The sequence below is a fragment of the Pholcus phalangioides genome, unplaced genomic scaffold (assembly GCF_987345545.1).
Source record: "Pholcus phalangioides strain wild (caught in Gottingen) unplaced genomic scaffold, Ppha-v1.0 ptg000018l_1, whole genome shotgun sequence".
Lineage (NCBI taxonomy): Eukaryota > Metazoa > Arthropoda > Arachnida > Araneae > Pholcidae > Pholcus > Pholcus phalangioides.
The window spans coordinates 3883284-3904222 of record NW_028301611.1 but is presented as its reverse complement, the minus strand read 5'-3'; the positions used below and the strand labels follow the sequence as shown (position 1 = coordinate 3904222).

At 33.7% G+C, this 20939-nt stretch overlaps 1 protein-coding gene across 2 annotated transcripts in view; it reads left to right on the top strand.

The window, feature by feature from the left end:
- LOC149071592 (pregnancy zone protein-like) overlaps positions 1–20939 on the top strand; it is a 106229-nt gene that overhangs the window by 49497 nt on the left and 35793 nt on the right. For both annotated transcript variants that reach the window (XM_089247941.1, XM_089247940.1), the window contains exons 15-21: positions 1736–1885; positions 2407–2494; positions 3457–3545; positions 5361–5439; positions 10520–10718; positions 13236–13464; positions 15559–15801. In XM_089247941.1, the coding sequence (XP_089104067.1) occupies positions 1736–1885; positions 2407–2494; positions 3457–3545; positions 5361–5439; positions 10520–10718; positions 13236–13464; positions 15559–15801 (1077 nt within the window). The remainder of the gene's footprint in view (positions 1–1735; positions 1886–2406; positions 2495–3456; positions 3546–5360; positions 5440–10519; positions 10719–13235; positions 13465–15558; positions 15802–20939) is intronic.

Genomic DNA, 20939 nt, shown 5'->3' with positions numbered 1-20939 from the left:
TGGTACCCCCAAATAATTGTACTCATGAACAATATCTATTTCTTAGCAATGACATTGACTGTTCTCCACTTACTGACAATGATTATGCATTTTTAGATGTATGTTTGTGTTATAATCTATGTTTTGTTTCTTGTCTTCATATAGATAAATTTTGTTTTTTGGGTGTTAAGTTTTAATTTATGTTTAATTAACTACATATTAATATTTGTTAGATCATCTTCTACTTTTGTAAATTAAATTTGCTGTATCAGTATGGTCGAAAGTTCATGACACATTTTAAAAATTAGTAAAAAAAAACCAATCCACAAAAAAAGGGAGGTTTGCACTAAAGTACTTATCACGTCATAGAAATTTTTTCTTTGGTAAATTTAAAAAATAGTTCAAAATTTCAATCAATCTGGTGCGCCACCTACACTATTTATACAAAGGCCGTAACAAACAAAATGCCTAACAAGTTGGATGAAAAAAGATGCCCATGAAAAATATGGATGTTGAATACATATCTAAAATGTGTCAGCAACCCAATAAGAGCAATAGAAAACAAATAATTATGATAAAATATAAATATACTGCCCATAAGAAATTATGGTTGCCTCATATAAGTATGAATAGCTTCTTGATTTATCCTAATATGTTTAATGTACTTTTTGAATGTGTCTATCATGTTAGAATTCACAACCCCCAGAGGTAAGCTATTCCATTTATTCACAACCCTATTAGAGAAAAACATCCTGCGACACCACAACCTAGAATTGTCCAGTACCAATCAATACTGGTGTTCCCTTGTTGAAGCAGTTGATTGACTATGTATTAATAACTCATAGTCCATTTATCCATCCCATTGAGCATTTTAAAAACTTTAATCATATTCCCCTAACATCTGCACTCTTCCAATGTAGACATTTTCGAAAAAATAAGTCTGCCTTCATAGCTTAAGCTCTGCCCTCGATGTCACACAGGGCTTAAGCTATGAAAAAAGACTTGATTTTTTGAAAATGTTTACATTGGAAGAGTGCAGATGTTGGGGAGGAATATGATTGAAGTTTTTAAAATTTTCAACAGGATGGATAAAATGGGCCATGAGTTATTAATACATTGCCAATCAACTGCTTTCACAAGGGACACCAGTATCCCTTATGTCACTTTTTGTGTTTTTTGGCGAGTTTTTTTAAATAATTTAGCGTCATATGTGAGTGAAATTTCAAATTAAACTCTATGCCATGATAAGTATTTTAGTATTTTAGTTTAAACCACATTTTTTATGCTAATTGGTTGATTTTTTTTAATTAATTTTCAAAATCCTTCATAAACTTTCACTTACCCTGTATTTTCCCATTTTTTAAGCTTAAAGTTTTCTAGTTAGGTGAACTTATCCTCGGTATATTTCTCATTGTGTCTCTAAATTGATTATTTGCACAATTAATTAGCAAAACATGTTTGATCGCTATAAACATAACAAATCTGGTTAATGAGCAGCAAGTAGTTTTGTCATGTTTATGTGAATTTTTGTTAACTAAGCTGAGAAAATGTCATACCTTCAAAACCATAAATAAAATGCAGTAAAACTGCTCTTAATGGCCACTCCTTTTTTATAGCCAAATAATAACAGCCCCCCTCATTTATAGTCACCTCTTTTATGAACAAATCCCTCCCCCCTTTGATTCAATATAATAATACATTTGTCATTATTAGCAATCTTGATTTTTGTCATTTTTCTCATGTTTTTTTTATATAGGTGAAGTTTTTGTTTCGTCATTCAGTACAATATCCAGATACAGAGGCTCCAATGTTATTATCTGCCAGTCCACAGTCTTTTTGTGGTGTCAGCATGGTTGACAAATCAGTCCATTTAATGGATAAAGGAAACAGATTCAGCAAGGAAAAGGTAACAGATTGTTCCATTAATAATTTTTTTCTCTGATTTTTGGCAACTTGATTGCAATAAGATTACTTATTGGATAAAAACATTTAAAATTCCCTGCTTTTAAACAATTTTTATATCATGTAGTTTTACCCCAGGAATATTGTAAACAATATACCCACTGCATCTACAAAATATTTGAACAAGAGCATGCTTATACAGAGCCACCCTTAGGGGTGTGCTATAGGTGCTGCCATGCCAAGTCTTATGCTTAAGGGAGAAAGGGGTTTACTTCTACTAATGTAAATGGAAGATAAATTATTTTTTGTAATGAGAATAGAACAAGATGACTGCATTCAACTCTGAAAATGTTCATAAAAACCTAAATACTATTAGGAAGTGGAAATAGAGCCTCAAAATTATTTTTGCATAAATCTGCGCTTGTCAAAGGCAGCCTTGTATATTCACAAATGATGTATAAAACAAAGAATTAATTTTTTTATAATTTCATGATTTAATTAGATCAATTAACCTTCTATTTCAAGGTCTTTTCTCTCTTGCAATATCTTGATGTTGGAAAGAATTCGGAGCCTCGTCAGACTGTACTGAAAATGTGTAGAAATGAGGATAATGGTGAGTCTTCTAACGTTCTACTGATATTGAACTAAAATCAGTTTTTTTGTCTTTTTAAACAAATATCTTTGTATGCATGGATGGAAAATTTACCTCTTTGTTCTCAGTAGAATATTATCTGATATTTTACTTCAAATCCTCTGTTTCTTAAGACTAATAAGCAAGAGCTCTGTTGCTCGATTAATGGCAATGAACGTCAAATGTTAGAGGCTGGAAGGTATTGGAAAACAGGTCGAGTACCTTCCAGCTTCCAACCCAATTCAAAAAAGCCACCTTCCTTCTCCTGTCTTCCAATCTGTATGGCCACACATTGATTGAAGTATGCCAGCAGTCACAACACGAAGAGTGTTCTGGAAAAAGCAGTTCTGTTGTTATTGGCAAATATTTTTCAAGGAATATTTGGCCAAGCTGGGCCAGTGTGTAGCCAGCCTATGCCACTGTTTCTTCTTTGGATCAAGAGAAGTTAAATATTGGATTTGTGAATGACTATTGTGCGATCCTTGACATGAGGGTGGCCATGGCTTAAGCGCATGTTGCAATCATTGGTCGGTCAGCTGTTGAAAACTGGAAATCTTGGACTTGTGGCTAAAAATGAATCTCAGACTTTTAGTATCCAGTAACACAACTTAGATACTGCCTCATGATGCCAACTGTTGGTGTTGGAGAAATGTTGAAAAAATTAACTTGTGTCCACCTTTGCCCTTTTTTACCGTGAGAACCTCTCTTCAAAATAAAGGGAGATATAACATGAACAATCATTTTGCATAAATATTTATTTTTCATTATTAAAAAGATCTAATATTTTTATTACAGGGAAGAAATTAGCAGTGGAATATATCATTATACTTTTATAATAAGTCATCAGATGACTTATTAATCAACTTTGCAAAATACTAGTTGTGATGCATGTAATCTGTCCATTCATTTGAGTTTCAGTGATAAAAGATTTTGGGATTTTTCAGAAAGAAGTAAACGTTCTTTATTGCCTGATTATTCACAGTCGCTTCTGCCAAATGAACCTGATAAGTTTGATTCTGTAGCAGCATATGAGGTAAATGAACATTTATTCTTCTTTTCCCCAACATTCATTTTCAAGTACAGTAGAACTTTGGTTTATGGGAATAATTTGTTTCATTAATATCCTCATAATTCATACACTTGTATACCAAAGCAAACTTTTCCACAAGAAATGATGGGAATGTAAATAATTACGACCTGCTCCTTCACACCATATATTATTGTATTTTTACTTATTTTACATTCGAAACTTCCTTTTTTGGAAGGGTGAAACGGTGTTGGTGTTGGAGAAATGTTGAAAAAATTAACTTGTGTCCACCTTTACCCTTTTTTACCCTGAGAACCTCTCTTCCTTTTGCTTTTAAAGCACCTCCGTTTGCTTTACCTTAAAATTTCCAGTGTGCTTAATGCACAACAAGAGTGTGAGACAGTCTTTTGTGGGCTTGCGCTGAGAATGCCACTCTTGTAGTCAGTATCTTAATGAATGCCCCCCCCCCCAGTTAAACAAGTACACTAGACTTGAAGGTTTCAGTAGTACACATGTGAATACAATGTATATATATACATGTTATGGTAAATGTGATAAATTGTCTGCCCCTAATCGTTAGTTATTATGTATAATCACCAATCGTCTCGGTAAGTTAGATAAATAGTAAAGAAATTATGCTGAAATATCACTTGCATTCATAAACTTATCAGTATTTCCCCATGTGTGGTGGGTTAGCCAGCGCCATCTTAATGCATGGGCCCACCTGAGCACAGCCTGGGGCCTCAAGAGTAGAGGAGCCTCATGAAAATGAGATCTAGTTAAAATTTTCTAGAATTTATCAGGTACGGCCTCAGAAAAACCACTTAGTCCGGGAACCCACGATATTGTTAAGATGGCCCTGGGGTGGACCACACATATTTTGCCATAAAAATTTAATTAAATGACAATAAATGTTATAAAAGTAAATATGTATAAATTATTATGTCTTGTAAAGTTAGCTTTCTTCACATTTATCAACATTTTTAAACATAATCAACATCACAGATCAAATCCATCATCCCAGACCTCCTAAGCAAATCATATTCCACCGCTCTGTCTCAATGACGAGATTTTAGCAGGTGGTCGAAGACCTGAGGCATGCTGGAAGCTGTGCATGTATGTGTTGTCAACCTAATGTGAAGTTTGCTTCTGTGCGATGCTTGTTGTGTGTAGTGCTTCCATCTGCCATCAATTTTTCTAACTATGAGGGAAGTGTAATGATTGAATAATTGTATTTTAGGTCTGTTGCTCTCGGTGGCATGGGGAGATCGGCTCTCTCGCATTCGCACCTCGAAGTTGGGAACCACAGAAAGCCAACTTCAGACAACCACAAATGTGGCAACAGTGGAAGTTTGAACCTGTAGTGTTTGCGATGTGAGTCCATCACTATGATCACTCGACCACCACAGTGGCTCATCATCTTAAAGTTTGAGCAAAATGTCCAGTAAATTTAAGTAATTCATTGGTGATTTATCATATTTATCAATACGAGTTGGGGATTATACATAACCGCTGGTAAATGTGAGAAATTCGCAAAATTTATCGAGCTTACCAAAATGGCCCATGCTACATATAATCACCTGACTTATTACAATCACCATAATATATGTAATTTTAATTTGGTCTTTCATTAATTAAATAAAAGCAGTCCTGAAGAATGCTTGGTGAATCTGGACCCTTAACTTGTTTAGACACTTGTGATCACATGTGATACTCTGCAGTCATGACCAGTACACATTCTCTCACAGGCTACTTTTTATAGCTGAATGAGGCAATTACATTTTTTTGCACTGTTAATCTTGTTTATTTTATTCTTTTCAGGAAGCTGGTGCTATTGTCATGACTGATTTCAATATACATAATTCGCCTTGTGTGCATCCAATATTTGTATTACCAAGAAGTGAGATTCTAGAATGTTACTTAACCTTTCCAAAGTATTTACTTTCACAGTTACAATATTACAATATTGTTCTCTGCATATTAAATATAGTAATATTTTCCTAGGCAAAAAAAAGGGGGGGAAAGGCTCTACTATTAAAATGCCTTCATACTTATGTTCAATAACAAGAGTACCAACTTAATATTACCACACACTGTTTTGCATCATAGTATGGTGGGAGCATCTACTAGCATTTTTGTAATTACAGTATTATTTACTCGAACCTAATAAGCATCTTATTTCTCCCATTTCAGTGGCAAAAATTTGTGTTTTTTCTTAAATATGCTGGTCATAGGTCGATGGTTCTCAAACTGTGCAACGCCAACCTTTGTTTAGGGGCGCCATGAAGCAGATCTCCTGACAAAAGTGCTTTGAAGCGATTCTTTGTTAGACTGTTGTAGGGAGCTATGGATAAGCATTGATAAGGGCAAGGGGCACCACAGGTGAAAAAAGTTTGAGAACCATTATCATAGGCATTTGTCACCACTTATAATGCAAACCCAGTATAGCAGGGTTGTATTTTGTAGGTAACTGTGCATTGAGTATGAGTAAACACTGTTATTTTCTCAGAAATTAATTTTTTTTGGGAGAAAAAGTTAGCATGGCTGAATCAAAATTATGCAACTAAACCCAATAAAAGTCTAGCATTTGCTTGTATAAACCCTTGCTCAATAAATCCATGAGAGACTATAAATTTGAAAATCAATATATAAAATGTCAATTGTAGAAACACATCATAATAAACACATCATTTGCCAATTGTGAATTATAGTTTCCTGAACTAGCTAAGCTACCAAACGGATGCCATCTAAAACTTCATGCATTTCAAAGCTGTCAGTGTCTCAGATTTTCACATTTAGCGAAATCCCCTGTATCAAAGCTGCAGGTATGTCAAGAGTGCGCGGAAACTTGTCCTTGAAAGTGCAGCAAAGTCAGAGGAAAATAAATTTCGACGTGTATTCTGTGCCTTGGTCCTCATCCAGGAAATTATAAGAAATGCCCAGAATTACTCAAGATCCTGAACAGAAAAAAACAATCCCTGTTCATCTGGCAAGTCAAGGAAATACATCAAATTTCTCTTAGAGATCTTCCAAAAATTCCAACTGCTCACATGGTGATCAAAGTTCCAAGGAACCAGTGACTACGGCAACATTAAAGATGGGAAGAATATTACGCTGTGCTATTTGGTATTCAGCCTATTTGGTCCTTTTGCCAAATATTCGGTTTGGCCAAATAATGCTGAGGTATTCAGCTGAATATCTGTGTAAATCTAAGCACAACAAACTAATTTTAAAAAATTATATTAATTGGAATTTTTCTCATAAATTAACAATTTACTGATTGTTTTTTGTTGACAATTTTATTGTGTGATGTATATACCTTTCTGTGCAAGAGGTTATGTCAGGGTGAATTTCTAGGATAAGTAAAACATGCAACTGAAAGTAGAATCTTATTACAATAAAATAGAAGTGCGCATGAATTACACAAGTCAAGTTCACTACTGTAGGATGTATCTAGACAAAAAATGTATTGAGCTACTGAGAGGGGCAAAGAACATCTAGAGTGGAAAAATAAGTCGTAAATTTTATGATGCATTAATAGTTGATAGTAAATGATGATTGACATCTTCTTAATTAGATGCAAAATTGTAACAAGTGTTAAAAAAAAAATAGATTCTGTAAGTACAGTGATATCTTGGCTTACGAACGCCTTGGCTTATGAATTTTCCTGTTAACAAAGATGTTTTGTGATTTTTTTGCTTTGGCTAATGAATACAGATACAGCTAATGAACATTTTCAATGATATGAATGCATGCACTAACATAAAATCGTCGCATCATGTGAGCTGAATTTTCGCATCATTCATCATCAGAATTACTGTTAAAGGCCATTCAAGTATTATGTAAGCAGATTTTCAGCCATTTTTGACCTCCCCTCTTGTCAAAAGTCAGCAAAACACTGACCCCCACCTCCGTCAGCAAAATTTCGTCAGCAGCTTAGAATATTTCATATCTTCAAAAAGGGGTGGTTGATGACGTAAGCAACCTTCAACAAACCCCCGTCATCAAAAGTCAGCAAATCCGAAACACCCCCCCCCCCCCCTGATGCTGACCTATACTTGAATGACCCCTTACTAGCAGCTCAGACTACTTTACCGCACACCAGCTCTGGTCATATATTGCCACATGGCAATTTCCAACCAGAGGAGTTGGGTGGGAAATGAAGTTTCAAGTGGGTAAAGAACTTGCTTCTAATGTTCTATGCGCGGATTCGAACCCATGGACCTTGATGGTAACATTCTTAGTGGAAGACGAGCATTTTACCATGACATCACTCTTGCGAAGCAGCACAGACTGGTCCATTAAACGAAATCAGTTCTAAATAATAATAATTAATTTTATCAAATATATTACCATTTAGAAGAGTGATGAGAAGTTGCCCAAGGAGGTGCAAAAAGCCATAAAAAATCCTCTGTGGATCTGTGATTCTCTCATAGGAGATTCTTCCACAATCAATGTAGCACCACAGGAAAAACTTTGTGCGCCCCTGCACAAAGTTTTTCATCACTGGTCCCATGAACTACCTGTTTTTTTCTTGGTGGTCCGATTGTTTAATCAGTGGTATCGGAACAGCAGACCACCGATTATTTCGATTTCTGGTTACTAGGATGCGATTTACTTATGTCCACCTCGGAATCTTTTTTTGAGATGTATCTCTTTCTGAAATTCTTTGAACCATTTCATACAAAATGAATGATTCAGCCAAAATAGAAAATTCATTGAAAAAAAAGGTAATCTATGTTTTCAGAGCATGCGTTCTTTCAGTGCAAGCCTCGTAGCATCAAGCTGAACAGTCTGTGAGATTATCTGCATTAGCATATATCAGACACCAAAATGAGCTGACCAAATCACAAATGCATTAGATGGGAACACTTATGAGCTCAATTGGGCTGTGCAATCACAAGTTTTATAGTAGACTAAAGCTGGTGTTGGTTGTGTAAATAATGGAAAATGAAAAAATCTTCACACCATCTCTCATCTTCCGCTATGTTCTCATTTATATATATATATATATATATATATTAGCCTTCAATCAGTTTTTGTCTTTTTTTTATAGCATTCCTCTGTGTTTTAAAAACTTATTTTAAAATTTTGGGCAGAAGCTGGAATGAATCAAATGATTTTCTATAGAAACCTATGGGAAATCACATTTCAGCTAACAAATGTGAGTCCGGAACGAATCATCTTCGTTAGCTGAGGTATCTTGCTGTAATATTAAAATATAATTTATCATCATTTGAAATTTGATTGTCAGTAACCGTGGCAATAAAAATCTTTCAGTCACTAGTTTTTAGTATTTATTTGAATAATAAATTGCATAATTAAAATTCAACATCAACTATTTGAAATTACTAATAATTTTATTTTGAATTAAAATGACTATTTTATTTAAAATTTTGATGAATTTTGAAGAAAATTGATATTCTGCCAAAATATTAGCCGAATGTTCAGCATTTGGCTAAATCACTATTCATCCCATCCCTAAACAACATCCTTCATTTAGAGACCAGTCATTCTGAAGTACTAGAGAAAAAAGACAGTCCCAAATCAGCGCATCTGATGGAAACTCCCTTCTCACAGAATATGGGATCTCTGAATATCCGGGACTTTGCATCGAGTAGGCCGGCCCTCTCAAGTGTCACATCTCCAGTAACAATGTGCAGAAACCAGATCTTCTCTGTTGAAAAAAAAAACAGCGGTGAATCTCTAATCAATTATCAACAACATTGCTGTTGAAATTTATAGATGGAATCATGTTTAAACTGTTGCAGGACTTTAACTCTTGTGGAGAGAAATTCTGTGAACGATGGTCATTTGATGGATTTTAGGCCTGATCTAAATCTTTTATTTAATCAAGCTTTTGTATTTTGTTTTCCTCTTCATTTTCTATTCTTTATCTTTCAAAAAAACCTCAAAAAATTTAAAATTTAAAAAAAAAAAAGTTTCCTATCCTTTCTGACTAATTTAATTTATCACTAACAAACTCTAACATCTAGGATTTCACTCATTTTCACCAACTTTTTTTGCCTTTAACATTGTCTCTACAGTCTAGGAGAAGTTCAGACAATACGGAATATCTCTATACTCATGGCCAATCGCAGAGGACCCTTACTCCCTCTTGGACTTGGACAAGACATCAAACTCTTACCAGCATTTTTGATGGCAAATATTGCTATCCTATTAACCGTAGTAACGAATGCGGTTGTGGCAGCAGGCAGCATTTTCCAGAGGCTGACTTCGAAATTCCAAATTTTTCAACTGAGACCTGAGATTCTTCTCATGTCTGAGACAGTCTTCGTGGGGGGGGATTAGAAGCAGTTGAAATAGTCTTAGATTCGTGCCCAGCGTTAGGCTTTTTCCCATTCTTTATCTAGCCATGCACACTTTCATTGGGAAGCTTGCTCACTGTGTCCGACATTTACGAACATTAATAGCCATCTGCAAACTATGTTGACTAGACTGACCTGGAAAGGATGTACTGGACGATTTTATGAGATTTTCAATTTTTTTTTGCCAATCATTATTGGACGATTCTAGTTTGCTCAATATCAGATTATAGATTTTTTCATAAAGTGAGGTTGGACGATTATACAAGATTCTTGATTTCTCTGCCAACTATTGCTGTATGATTAATAAATTATGAACCAGAACCAATCATACTGCATTGCTAACTAAGAGAATGAGAGTGCCCCTTCATTTCTGAACACATCCATTCCTGTAGACACTTCGATGATGTGAGGTGGGATGCGGCTCATGTTCATTCAGTTTGCCAAACTTGTGATACTGCTGGTGTTTCTAGTAAATGTCAATATTTCTGACCTGAACAAAAAAAAACTACAGATTAATAACTGTCTGTTTCCATCAATTTCACTTTTTTATCATATTGCATGTGTGTGTGTCGTTAGCAAAAGTTCAGTTAAGTTTTGACAGATTGGTGATGTAAAATATCTGTTTTGTCTACTTTTTTAATTAATTTGTAGGAGGTTCAGATTTCATTGGAGGCAATCGAAGGTTTGCTCTACGTGGTGGACCAATACCTATCACAGCTGAGATGGCCATACCAATGTCTGTCAAAGCTGAGAAGACAGATAATGTAGCGATAGAAAATACTGATGCGGAACCCCTGGAGATCAGAAGTTATTTTCCAGAGACATGGCTGTGGGAGCTGCAAGAAATAGGGTTTGAATTTTTTCATCTTTTAATTTCATTTCTGAATGTTTTGATGCACAGTAAAACCTCTCTATAAGAAACGCTTCCCCTCTATCCTTCAGATAACCAGCCTTCTGAAGATATTGCCTCTTAATGAAAGTGAATGTGCATGAGCAGAACATTCTAGACCATTCCATTCTGCCAAATCTCCCAAATTTTAGCTTCATCGCTCAATCTCCCGAAAAGTTCTTAAATCTCCAGAATTTTTACGAAAATCACAAAAAATCCTAAAAATTCCCTACTTCATTAAAAAAATCCCAGCTTATGAAAACAATCCCTAAGGAATTTCTTGTGGGGCATGAAGCCTCTTTTTTTCCCCCTTTCGAAATGACGTCACACGTCGTAAATGGGGAAATTCCCTTTTTAAGGAAGTTTTACAAACCCTCTGATGGTAACAAGAAAGTTGTTTGTCTTATCGTGCAGGGAAATGGCTTAGCAGCCATAAGTCCTGGATAATAATTGAAGATTATAGTGACGTGCATATGATCAAAATTTCTTTTGTTGAAGTTACATACGTGCGATATAACAAAACATGAATACTGATCAGCAAAAACATATTTAATCAATTTTAAAGATACTTATTATGATGAATTTCCTTTCATCAAACGTTCCAGAAGAGGATGACTTTTCCTTTTTGTACAAGTTGTGTTACGGACATAAACATCGGTCATGGAAAGACTGCCATCATCACTCGTGAAATGAAAAAAAAAACATCAAGCAAGTGTCACAAAAAGTCAGTGTTCTTCTAAAATCGACGGTTTTTTCCTTCATCTTCCGATGATTTTCGGGTCATTCGCGCAGAATGTTTGTTCACAGCGTTTCTGATTGAACACAATATTTATTTTTACATCATTGAAGTTTTGTCCTCCAATTTCACTAGTTTTTCCACATATGAATTTTATTCCCAAGGGGTTTAACTTCCATGTGTGTAAAATCCCTATTTTAATTTGACTTCAGTTTTTGAGTAGGGATTTTATTCCCTATGTTTTAACTTTTATGTTTGGAAAATCCCTATTTTATTTGGAAAATCCCTATTTTATTTGGAAATATCCCTATTTTATTTGGAAATATCCCTATTTTATTTGGAAATATCCCTATTGTATTTATTAAGGAGTGGTTTTAGCATAAAATACGGGTTTGCGTGAATATCTCCCGAATTTTCATTTTCAAAAGTTGGCAGCTATGCCATTATAGACATGGGCATAAAGTTATTGGAAATATGATTGTGACAATGTTGGGGGGGGGCGGCGCGGGCTGGATAAAAGTTTACATCTATGATGATATACGTAGAAGTTTCTCCTTCTCCCCCTCCTTTCTCAAAGTTTTCACTGTATATGTTTGTTATTGGTAGACTATAATTTTAAGTGCAGCATAATAAGAATAGTTTTTTCTGTGAATGAAAATAGGAATTTATTCAGCATTTAAGAGTTGAATATAGAGGCTAAAGAGAGGGGTTATGAGGCTGATGCACTGTCTACTGAGGCAACAGCTAAAGGGGAAGGGGGAACTAATATTTTCGTGTAATACATAACTCACTAAAGACCATCTTGAATAGCAGTAGGGAAGCATCTTCTCAATCACAAAACGTGCATATCTCTTGCATCATAGGCACATTAAAACCATGCATATGCATGCACAACACTTATTGGCATGCATTACCTAGTTCATGTTTATCTGTGGCTTCCCTAAATAATCTGACAAAGAACTGCTTCAAAACACTGAATAGGCACGCAATATTACCACCTCACCATGACGCTCTTAGGTGGTGTGACACACTTTGTCATAACCACTAGTTTACGAGGTGCTTGTGCTATTTAATAGTAGTAGTATTTCAACATGCCAGATCACGAGTTTGGAACTTGTTCTGCCTATCTAGAAACATCTTTAAAGAGAAGTAATCTCCTGTGTTAGAAAATTGATTGTGCCTGACAGCAATTTGAAACCTTCTATCTTTCAGCACTTCTAAACGTAGGGTAAATAGATGTCTCTGTTCAACTAGGACAAATCCTGCTGATGTTTGAGTGTAAAATCACAAAATACACCATTATTGCCAATAGGAAAAACAAATCTTTGCATGCAAAATAAAAGTTAGAACATGAATCCTGGAAGAAGATGATATGATGTATATATATAATTTGGACATACAATCATACCATATGAATACCCTCGTAAATAAGTAATATTTGGAGATATTTGTACCAGATTATGAAATATGGTCATGTTGGAATCTGGTAATACTACCTAAACATATTTCTGATCTTTGGTAACACACACCTAGAAATATATTTCTATGTTACATATGTTAACTTCTTTTTCATGAGCTGCATTTGACCAACCTGTGCAACTCATCAGTTGGAGATCACTATTCCCAATTCAGTGACTTAATTTTTTCTTTAATTGCCTGATTTATTTGTTTGTGATGTTTCATAGAATCTATATTTTGAATTTCTTGCATTTTAAATTATGATTACCTTTCCCATTCTCCAGAAGTAGCGGTGAGATCGCTTTGAAGAGGAACCTACCTCATACCATTACAGAATGGATGGGAACTGCTGTATGCATTCATCCCAAACAAGGGCTCGGTATATCTGATGAAGCCAAAATAGTGTCATATCAACCATTCTTTGTATCATTTACTTTGCCATATTCAGTAGTGAAAGGGGAGTCTGTCCCTGTCTTGATCTCTGTATTCAACTATCTCACTGATTGTTTAACAGTAAGTTTAAATGACTTTAAAAAAAAAAAAAAAACACTTATCTTTTGCATGTAGAAAATATTGCTGCTTTGTTAGTTTTACGTATTGTCTTCCTTTTAGTTTTTAGAATTTTAATGCTGTCAAACTTTAATACAATAGACTCTTGCTTATCCGGCACATATCAGACCAAGGTATAACCAGATTACTGGAAGTCAATTGAAAAAGCTCATTTAAATAATATAAACTTCTATGCAAAGACATGCAGTGGTATGTTTTCCTCTTCTATGCTCGAAGGAAACCTGCCTAAAAATTCCTGAGTACTGGATGGGCCAGACTAGTTCATGGCTGAATTATCAAGAGTCTACTGTATCTCAAAGTGTTTCTAAATATTTGAGATTTGAGGTGCAATTTGAATTGCATGTACATTCAATTTACAATAATTGAAATTCTAATGAGTTGAAGTTTTCATATGGTGCCAGAACCTCCAATATTAATTTAGGGCTAAAATGCTTTTTTCTTTTGAGAAGAATTTATTTAATTTATGAAACAAGACACAAAAATAGCATTTACCCTTTCGTGAATTTAGAAACCAAGAAATTTTATTTGGTATTTCACATTTGCAATTATGAAAATTTAATGAAATTGCTAGATAGATGGCGCTTTATTTTTATTGATTTAATTTTTTATTTACTGATGATACGTCAAACTACCGGATTAGATAACTTGCTAACTAGTTAATTGAATTTTTTTTTATTTAATTAGAACTAAAATGACCTACCAAATTATTTACACTAATTATTATTCTTTTTTTTATCATCATTTTTTTTTATTCTACTTTTTATAATGTGGTAGGTAAAGAGTTAAAAAGCATGATTATGATTATGAGCGTTCATTATGAGCGTTTAGAAATGACTTTATAACAATTTTAATGACATCTTACCCTATATTAAAAAATGATTACAGTAAAACCTCACTACAACGATACTCGATATAACGATAAAGCTCTCTACAATGTTTTTTGAAATCTGGAATTGACTATAGTCTAATGCTAAACTCCTAGATACAATGATATCCTTTGCTACGATAAATTCCTCTTTTTAACTATATTTTTAAGAGATCTTCGAAACCACTGTAACGATATGGTTTTTATATTTTGCTAAAAAACATTTTAAATTCAATTTAAACTTTGTCACTTGTTTTTGTTCCTGTGAAGATGTCCAAAAACATAGATATTTTGCACTAAAGGATCACCAAAAGCCGAAGAAAGTTATTTATATTACTATTTTCTGTGTAAGACACAAAAGTGCAATGGTGTAAACTTCTTTACAGGGACAATGCATCTAAATGAATTTTATTAATAAACTAATCAATTGCAATTTTTTTGCATCAAATAAATACACAAAAGCACATTTTCTAGTGGTATTAACAATGCAAATGTTGAAAAGATGACAACATAGCATATAAATTTGATTACATATAAGTATAATGTTGCCTCTCGATATATAATGATAATCTCTCTACAACAATATTTTTCTTAGTCTGCAGAATGTCTTTATATTCAGGTTTCACTGTATACTGAAAACATGCCTATTATAAAAAAGCTTCAGAACAAAAACAAATTATATATTTGCAGTGGAATAACTCAGTTTCTGTAATTTCCTGCATATAATCCACAAATGTAAATTTTGCTACTTCGAGAAAAGTTTCAGCACAGTCTGCAGCGGAGTAATTTGCAGATGTAAATTTCATTAAAACATTCATTTATATGCCATCTATAAATCTTTAAAAAAAATTTCACAAACAAACTTTTTAAATATTTATTTATATTCCAACTTGGGTTTTAAAAAAAACTACCAATATAATGATTAGCTTCATCAAATCCTCTCTAAGAAATTCCTTTATTATACGCAGATTTGTATATATGCAGGAAAATGCAGTAGCTTGTTAATGATAAATATGGAATAAATGAAAAATGCAATAGTATAGTTTCACTTTAATTGATCTTTTATATTACTTAATACCTAATCATATATTAGTAAAGTTGCGTTAAAAAAATAGATCATTATTAATTTATCAAAGTTCACTCTTATATATTTTTTCCTCCTTTCTTCTCAGATAAGGATATCCCTGGAACCGAGCGATTTATTCAAAATCCTCAGTATTTCTACCAGTGCAAAAATATGTGTATGTGGTGGAAAGAGTGGATCACACAAATTTCTCATCCAGCCTAATATCATTGGCACCATGAATTTAACAGCATATGCCTATTCACTCGACAAAGATGATAATGTCTGTGGTAATAAAGTTACTGCTAAAATTGGAGGAAGAGATGCTGTAACTCGACAATTGATAGTTGAAGTGAGTTAATGCTCATGCAACAGAGTATATTGCTGGAACAAGAGAAAAAATGCTCTTCTGTGTAATTTTTTATTTTATTTTTATTTCTTATATTGATGATTGTTTGTCTTTAAAAAGTTAATCTTCCTTGATTATAACCTTGATTTCTGTATCATTATTCTCAGTATCAAACTCACTGTAATAACGATTAGATGGTAAATGGTAGCTTTTTTGTTTAAAAATCTTGTATTACCATATACTCATGAAGTAGCTAGTTCCAATATTGAATAAAAATGTGATGCTAGTGTTTTTTGGCATTCATATACACAGTACAGTAGGTGCCGCTTATTGGAATCACTTATAATGTTATTATTTGGAGTTATTACTTTCGCAAAGTATGGAATGGGGCTACATTTTAACATGGGAAAAAGCTTTGTTCATAATTATCAGAATTTTGATTTAAATTATCGTTTCTTTTCATTCAAAGTTGTCTCTTGCATATTTTGAAGCTAAAAAGTGTGTGTAATTAGGTTTTTCATATAAGTCATCATAATCTGCAAGACTATGTGAGAGCTCGGAAAACTTAGTACCTCTGTTCCCTTGTTGACGAACATTTATGTTATTTCATTTATACTAAGTTCCAATGTCGTAATTGGGCCATGGTAACCACTATGGCCCATGTATGTGTGGTACTTTTGTGTACTGTGCTACTTTTGCAATGGACTTTCTATAGTGAATGCAAGTGGAACGTTAAAAAAAACTAAGACCTTTCTGTTGACCAGATTCTGACTCTCTGGCAAAAGATTTTCTCAATACATGTATAATATGTATCCAGGGCTCCCATTCATCCTACTTTTCCTCCTTTTTGGTAAAATGTCCTATTTTCTAGTTTTTGTCCTACTTTTCCTACTTTTTTACCAAATCCTATCTACAAAATTTGTGTAATTGGTTTTAATTGAGCAGGGAATCATAGATATATTGCCAAATAGTATAAATGTTATAGATTGCAATTAATGATTCTGCCAAAGCAGAAATTGTATCGTTTTCAAGGTTATTTGGGGGTTGTATGTGAACCATATTTGGTTTATTAATTTTTCTTTTGCTCTATTTGAGAGTGCAACAAGTAGAGTAAACATTAAAAACTTCTGTCTGGATGGAAAAAATAATTTTTAATTAGTTTTCATGGTCTTGGTCAGTAACTAGCAGTCATCATTCAAAATTATGGTGCACATTTTGTATATAGGTGAAACAACAGTTTGCATTACAAAGCAGTTGGATACATAGGCCTATTCTAGGTTAGGTGATTCTGATACTGCCCAATAGCATTCCACTGTCTTCTGTATTTTTAAAGCATGCAGAGATTTAAACCATGTATACAATACTCAGTAAAGAGCTAGAAATGAAAGTGCTTCATTTTTCAAAAACGATTGCACTGGTATTGAACAGTGAAATGTAAACAAATCCCTTTAAAAAAGAGATGGCAACGCAGTAAAACCATCTAGTTCACCGTGACATTTACACTGTCAAACCAGATACGACTCTGGCTCTGTCCCTTCTGGAATGGCTTATTTACACCGGAGCTTGTGATTTAATCCTACATGCCTTCATAATTTGCTGTGCATTGTTGAAGAGAGTTGAGAGATTGGACTGTGGAAGACTCCAAAAAAAAAGGAAAAAAAGTGTAATATATATTGGGAAGGAGAGACAGAAATGAATTATATGTGGTTGCTGGTACACTATTTTGGCCAAAAATTGTTTTTGTAACCAAGTCATTTCTGTCATTTGGCTTTGACTTGAGTCAATCTTACAGGATACTGCTATGAAAAAAAGAGAAGAAATTAATGAAAAAAAAATTTTGATTAAAAAAAATTGCTTTCAGAATGTTTATTTTTGTTATGCTATGATTATGTTGTCTGGGGGTACCCTCCCCCATCCTACTTTTTTAGTCCTTCTTTTTCTTAATTTTTCTAATTTTTTGAGTGGGAGCCCTGTGTATGTATATTTAAAAAGTATCATGCTCTAAATTAAACAGAGTTATTCTATTATAACTTCTCACAGAAGCGGGATCTTAAAGAGAGAAAAAAAATCAAGTTGTAGAGCAGTATAGTGGAGGGGAGAAAACATATGTCTTATCTTTTCACATAAAATGGGACATGGTTACATAATTTTCTTCTAGGTTGGTTTCTGTTATAGTTACACTGAACTACAAATTTTGACAGAGTTTATGTGTTTTAATCAAAAATAGTTATTTATTATGTAATTCAGTATGCTGAACACGAATTTGACCATAAAAAAAAGTTGGATTGGTTACGGTTTTCTCTTAAATCTCAAATTCAACAACACAACTGAAGCATATAAAAAACAAAATACACACATGTTCACAAAAAAAAAAAACACCACAAAAAGAATCAATATAAAGGGTGTCCTCATAATCTTCATCAATGGTACATCAGGCCTAAGACTGGTTTGCCCCATGTTGAGCAGCCACCACTGTGTAGTTTTCAGGGTGTCCTATAAGTCCTAATTTGGCCTATATCTCATTAACAATTCGTCGTAGAGGTATGGTTACAACTTAAAAAATGCTCAAAATGTTTTCAGAAATCACTCTGTGCCAGTTTTGAAAGTGAAAATATGGTGTCTCATAAAATTAAAAAGTCTAAATTCTTATGTGTTCGCAATGCATTCTCCTTGTCCTCTAACTTCCAGTTGGAAAATTAATCTGTCTGTCTTGAGGCCAACAAAAAAAATCCATGTTTCCAAGTACAATATTTGCTGAGATATTTGAATTAAAAAATTAGAGAAAAGTTGGGGAAGAACAACACTTGGAGCATAAGAAGGAGCTTACAAAGGTTTATAACAGCTGGCTGATGCTAAAATTTATTTATTTTTTTGGACTGAACACAACACATAAAACATACAATCAAACTGAGGAAAACACAAAACAATAAAACTCCACAAAAAGTAAAATTACAATGACACAGACACTCTGTGATCCCAAGGGACTGATAGTCCGTATTTAGGTTTTCTGTGGTTCCTAACTTCAAGGCGCGAATGCGAGCCGATCTCCCCGTTAAAAAGTCTCGCCACAGAGAGCAACAGGCCTATAACGTTACAAATATTCAATCATTACACTTCACTCACAATTTGAAGTATAGATGGCAGCATTGAAATATCATACACAACACTAGCTACACACTCAGACTGTTAGGTGTACACACTCACTTTGTTCCAGACTCTGCCACGAAGCTGGGCTGGAAGAGATCTCGGCAACGGGATAAGTCCGGTGGCAGAGACCCTGGCGTTCATTCAGTCCGTATTTAGGACAGAGAAAATACAACTTCCCTTACTGGGAATTGAACCCATATCCTCTCACTGTCCAGGTGAGCTCACTAGACTACAAAGGCAATGAGTATCTTGATCTTTCCTTGAAGCTCGTGTGCACTGAACGGGACTGTACATGGGCGGTCGAAACAGACTCAGGCCAAAAATCACAATTGCTGACACTGCCACCAAATGCCGTTTAGGAAAGAAAGAAAAACAATTTTCAACTGCCCCCTTTTTCAGGTAATCAAACCTCATGTCCTCTCACTGAATAACTAATACATCTCTCACTGAATACTAATACAGCATCATCCAGCTGTTAAAAACTTTTTTATGGACAGCAGAGAGTGGCATCATCCTCAGATGAAATGGACTTGTCCATTAGTTTATACTGCTCTTCCCCAACCTTTTTCCCATTCTTGTATCCCCTTCTATATATATCACTCCTCGTTGAGAAATTCTCCTATTGCAGCCAAGAATTTTTATATAATAAGAATACATAAATTTTAAATATGGTTCCATGAAGTATTTGAGTCATTCTCACAAAATTGGACAAAAAAATGGAAAATATGTAATAAAAAATTTCAACCAAAAGATCCAAAAATATTCTTCGGAATACTTCTTTACCTTCTAATAAATGAAATATAGTCAAAAATGAAGTTTGTTAAAAATTCATGGTGAAAAAACTAATTTAAATTCAACTATTTTAAGAGATAGGCAAATCCAATGAGACATTTTGCCTGTTTCGGCATTTAATTTGATATTAACGCTTGCACATCACAACATGTTCCATCTATTATTGTAGCTCATTTTAACTTGGACAAGCATTTATACTCTGAACAATTTTTTTTGTCAATTGCATTTTCATTTTTTATTGTTTGTGTTTCTCGCTCCTTTTTCATTGAGTTTATAGTGGACAACAGAATTTTAATTTGTCTTTGTTTTGCTAGAGCACCAGATGCATTCTCAAAGCAAAGTCTTTAGATGAAACATTAATGCAACTTGATGTTGCAACAGAGAAATCTGAATTTTACTTTTTTATTCATCCCTAATTTGAGATCAAACCTTCCTTCGGATTACCTGATGCCAGGAGAAAGACAAAGACATTTTTACATGTTTTGTAACTCTGATAAAAAACATGCTGAAAATGTGCTTTGCGGAAAAAATAATTGAATTCTCTGGAGTAAAAGTAATTATAAATATATTTTTCACAAAAAAATAACTAGGAGAAGGACATGTAATAAAAACATTAATTTCTTTTTTTCTCTGAAGGAACCTAATTTGTGAATTAATTTACAATTCTAATTTATTTAAAAAGAGATTCAAGTGATGGCTACTTTCTTGTCAACCTTTGCAACACAAAATTTGATAGGTGGCAACTGGTGTTGTAGGACTTAAAGCGATGCTTTCCATATCTCACAAATTAAAAAAAAAAGCTGGGGAAAATTTTCATTGAGGTATAACTTATTGATTTAAAAACATTCAAATTATAAAAAAGGTGAAATATGAAAGTATACTGCTCCTAAAAGTATAAAAATATATATTATTAAGAAAAAAGTGTATATATTTTTGTTTTAAGATCGAAAGTTATCATTTTATAATCTGAAAAAAGAGCTGAGAATAGCCAGGATAAGGACATTTCCTTATCCTTAGCAAATGAAAATTTGTTTCAAGCAAATTTTAAAAATCTATTGATAAAAAAAAATAAAAGAACAGAGTAGCAATTTTTCAGAAACTGGAATATAAATAGACAGTGACGGAAAAAAAAAAGTTCTGTGTCAAATATATTTAATGTAAACTGCTGGGGCACAATTTAGGCCAATTTTATGAGAGTCACT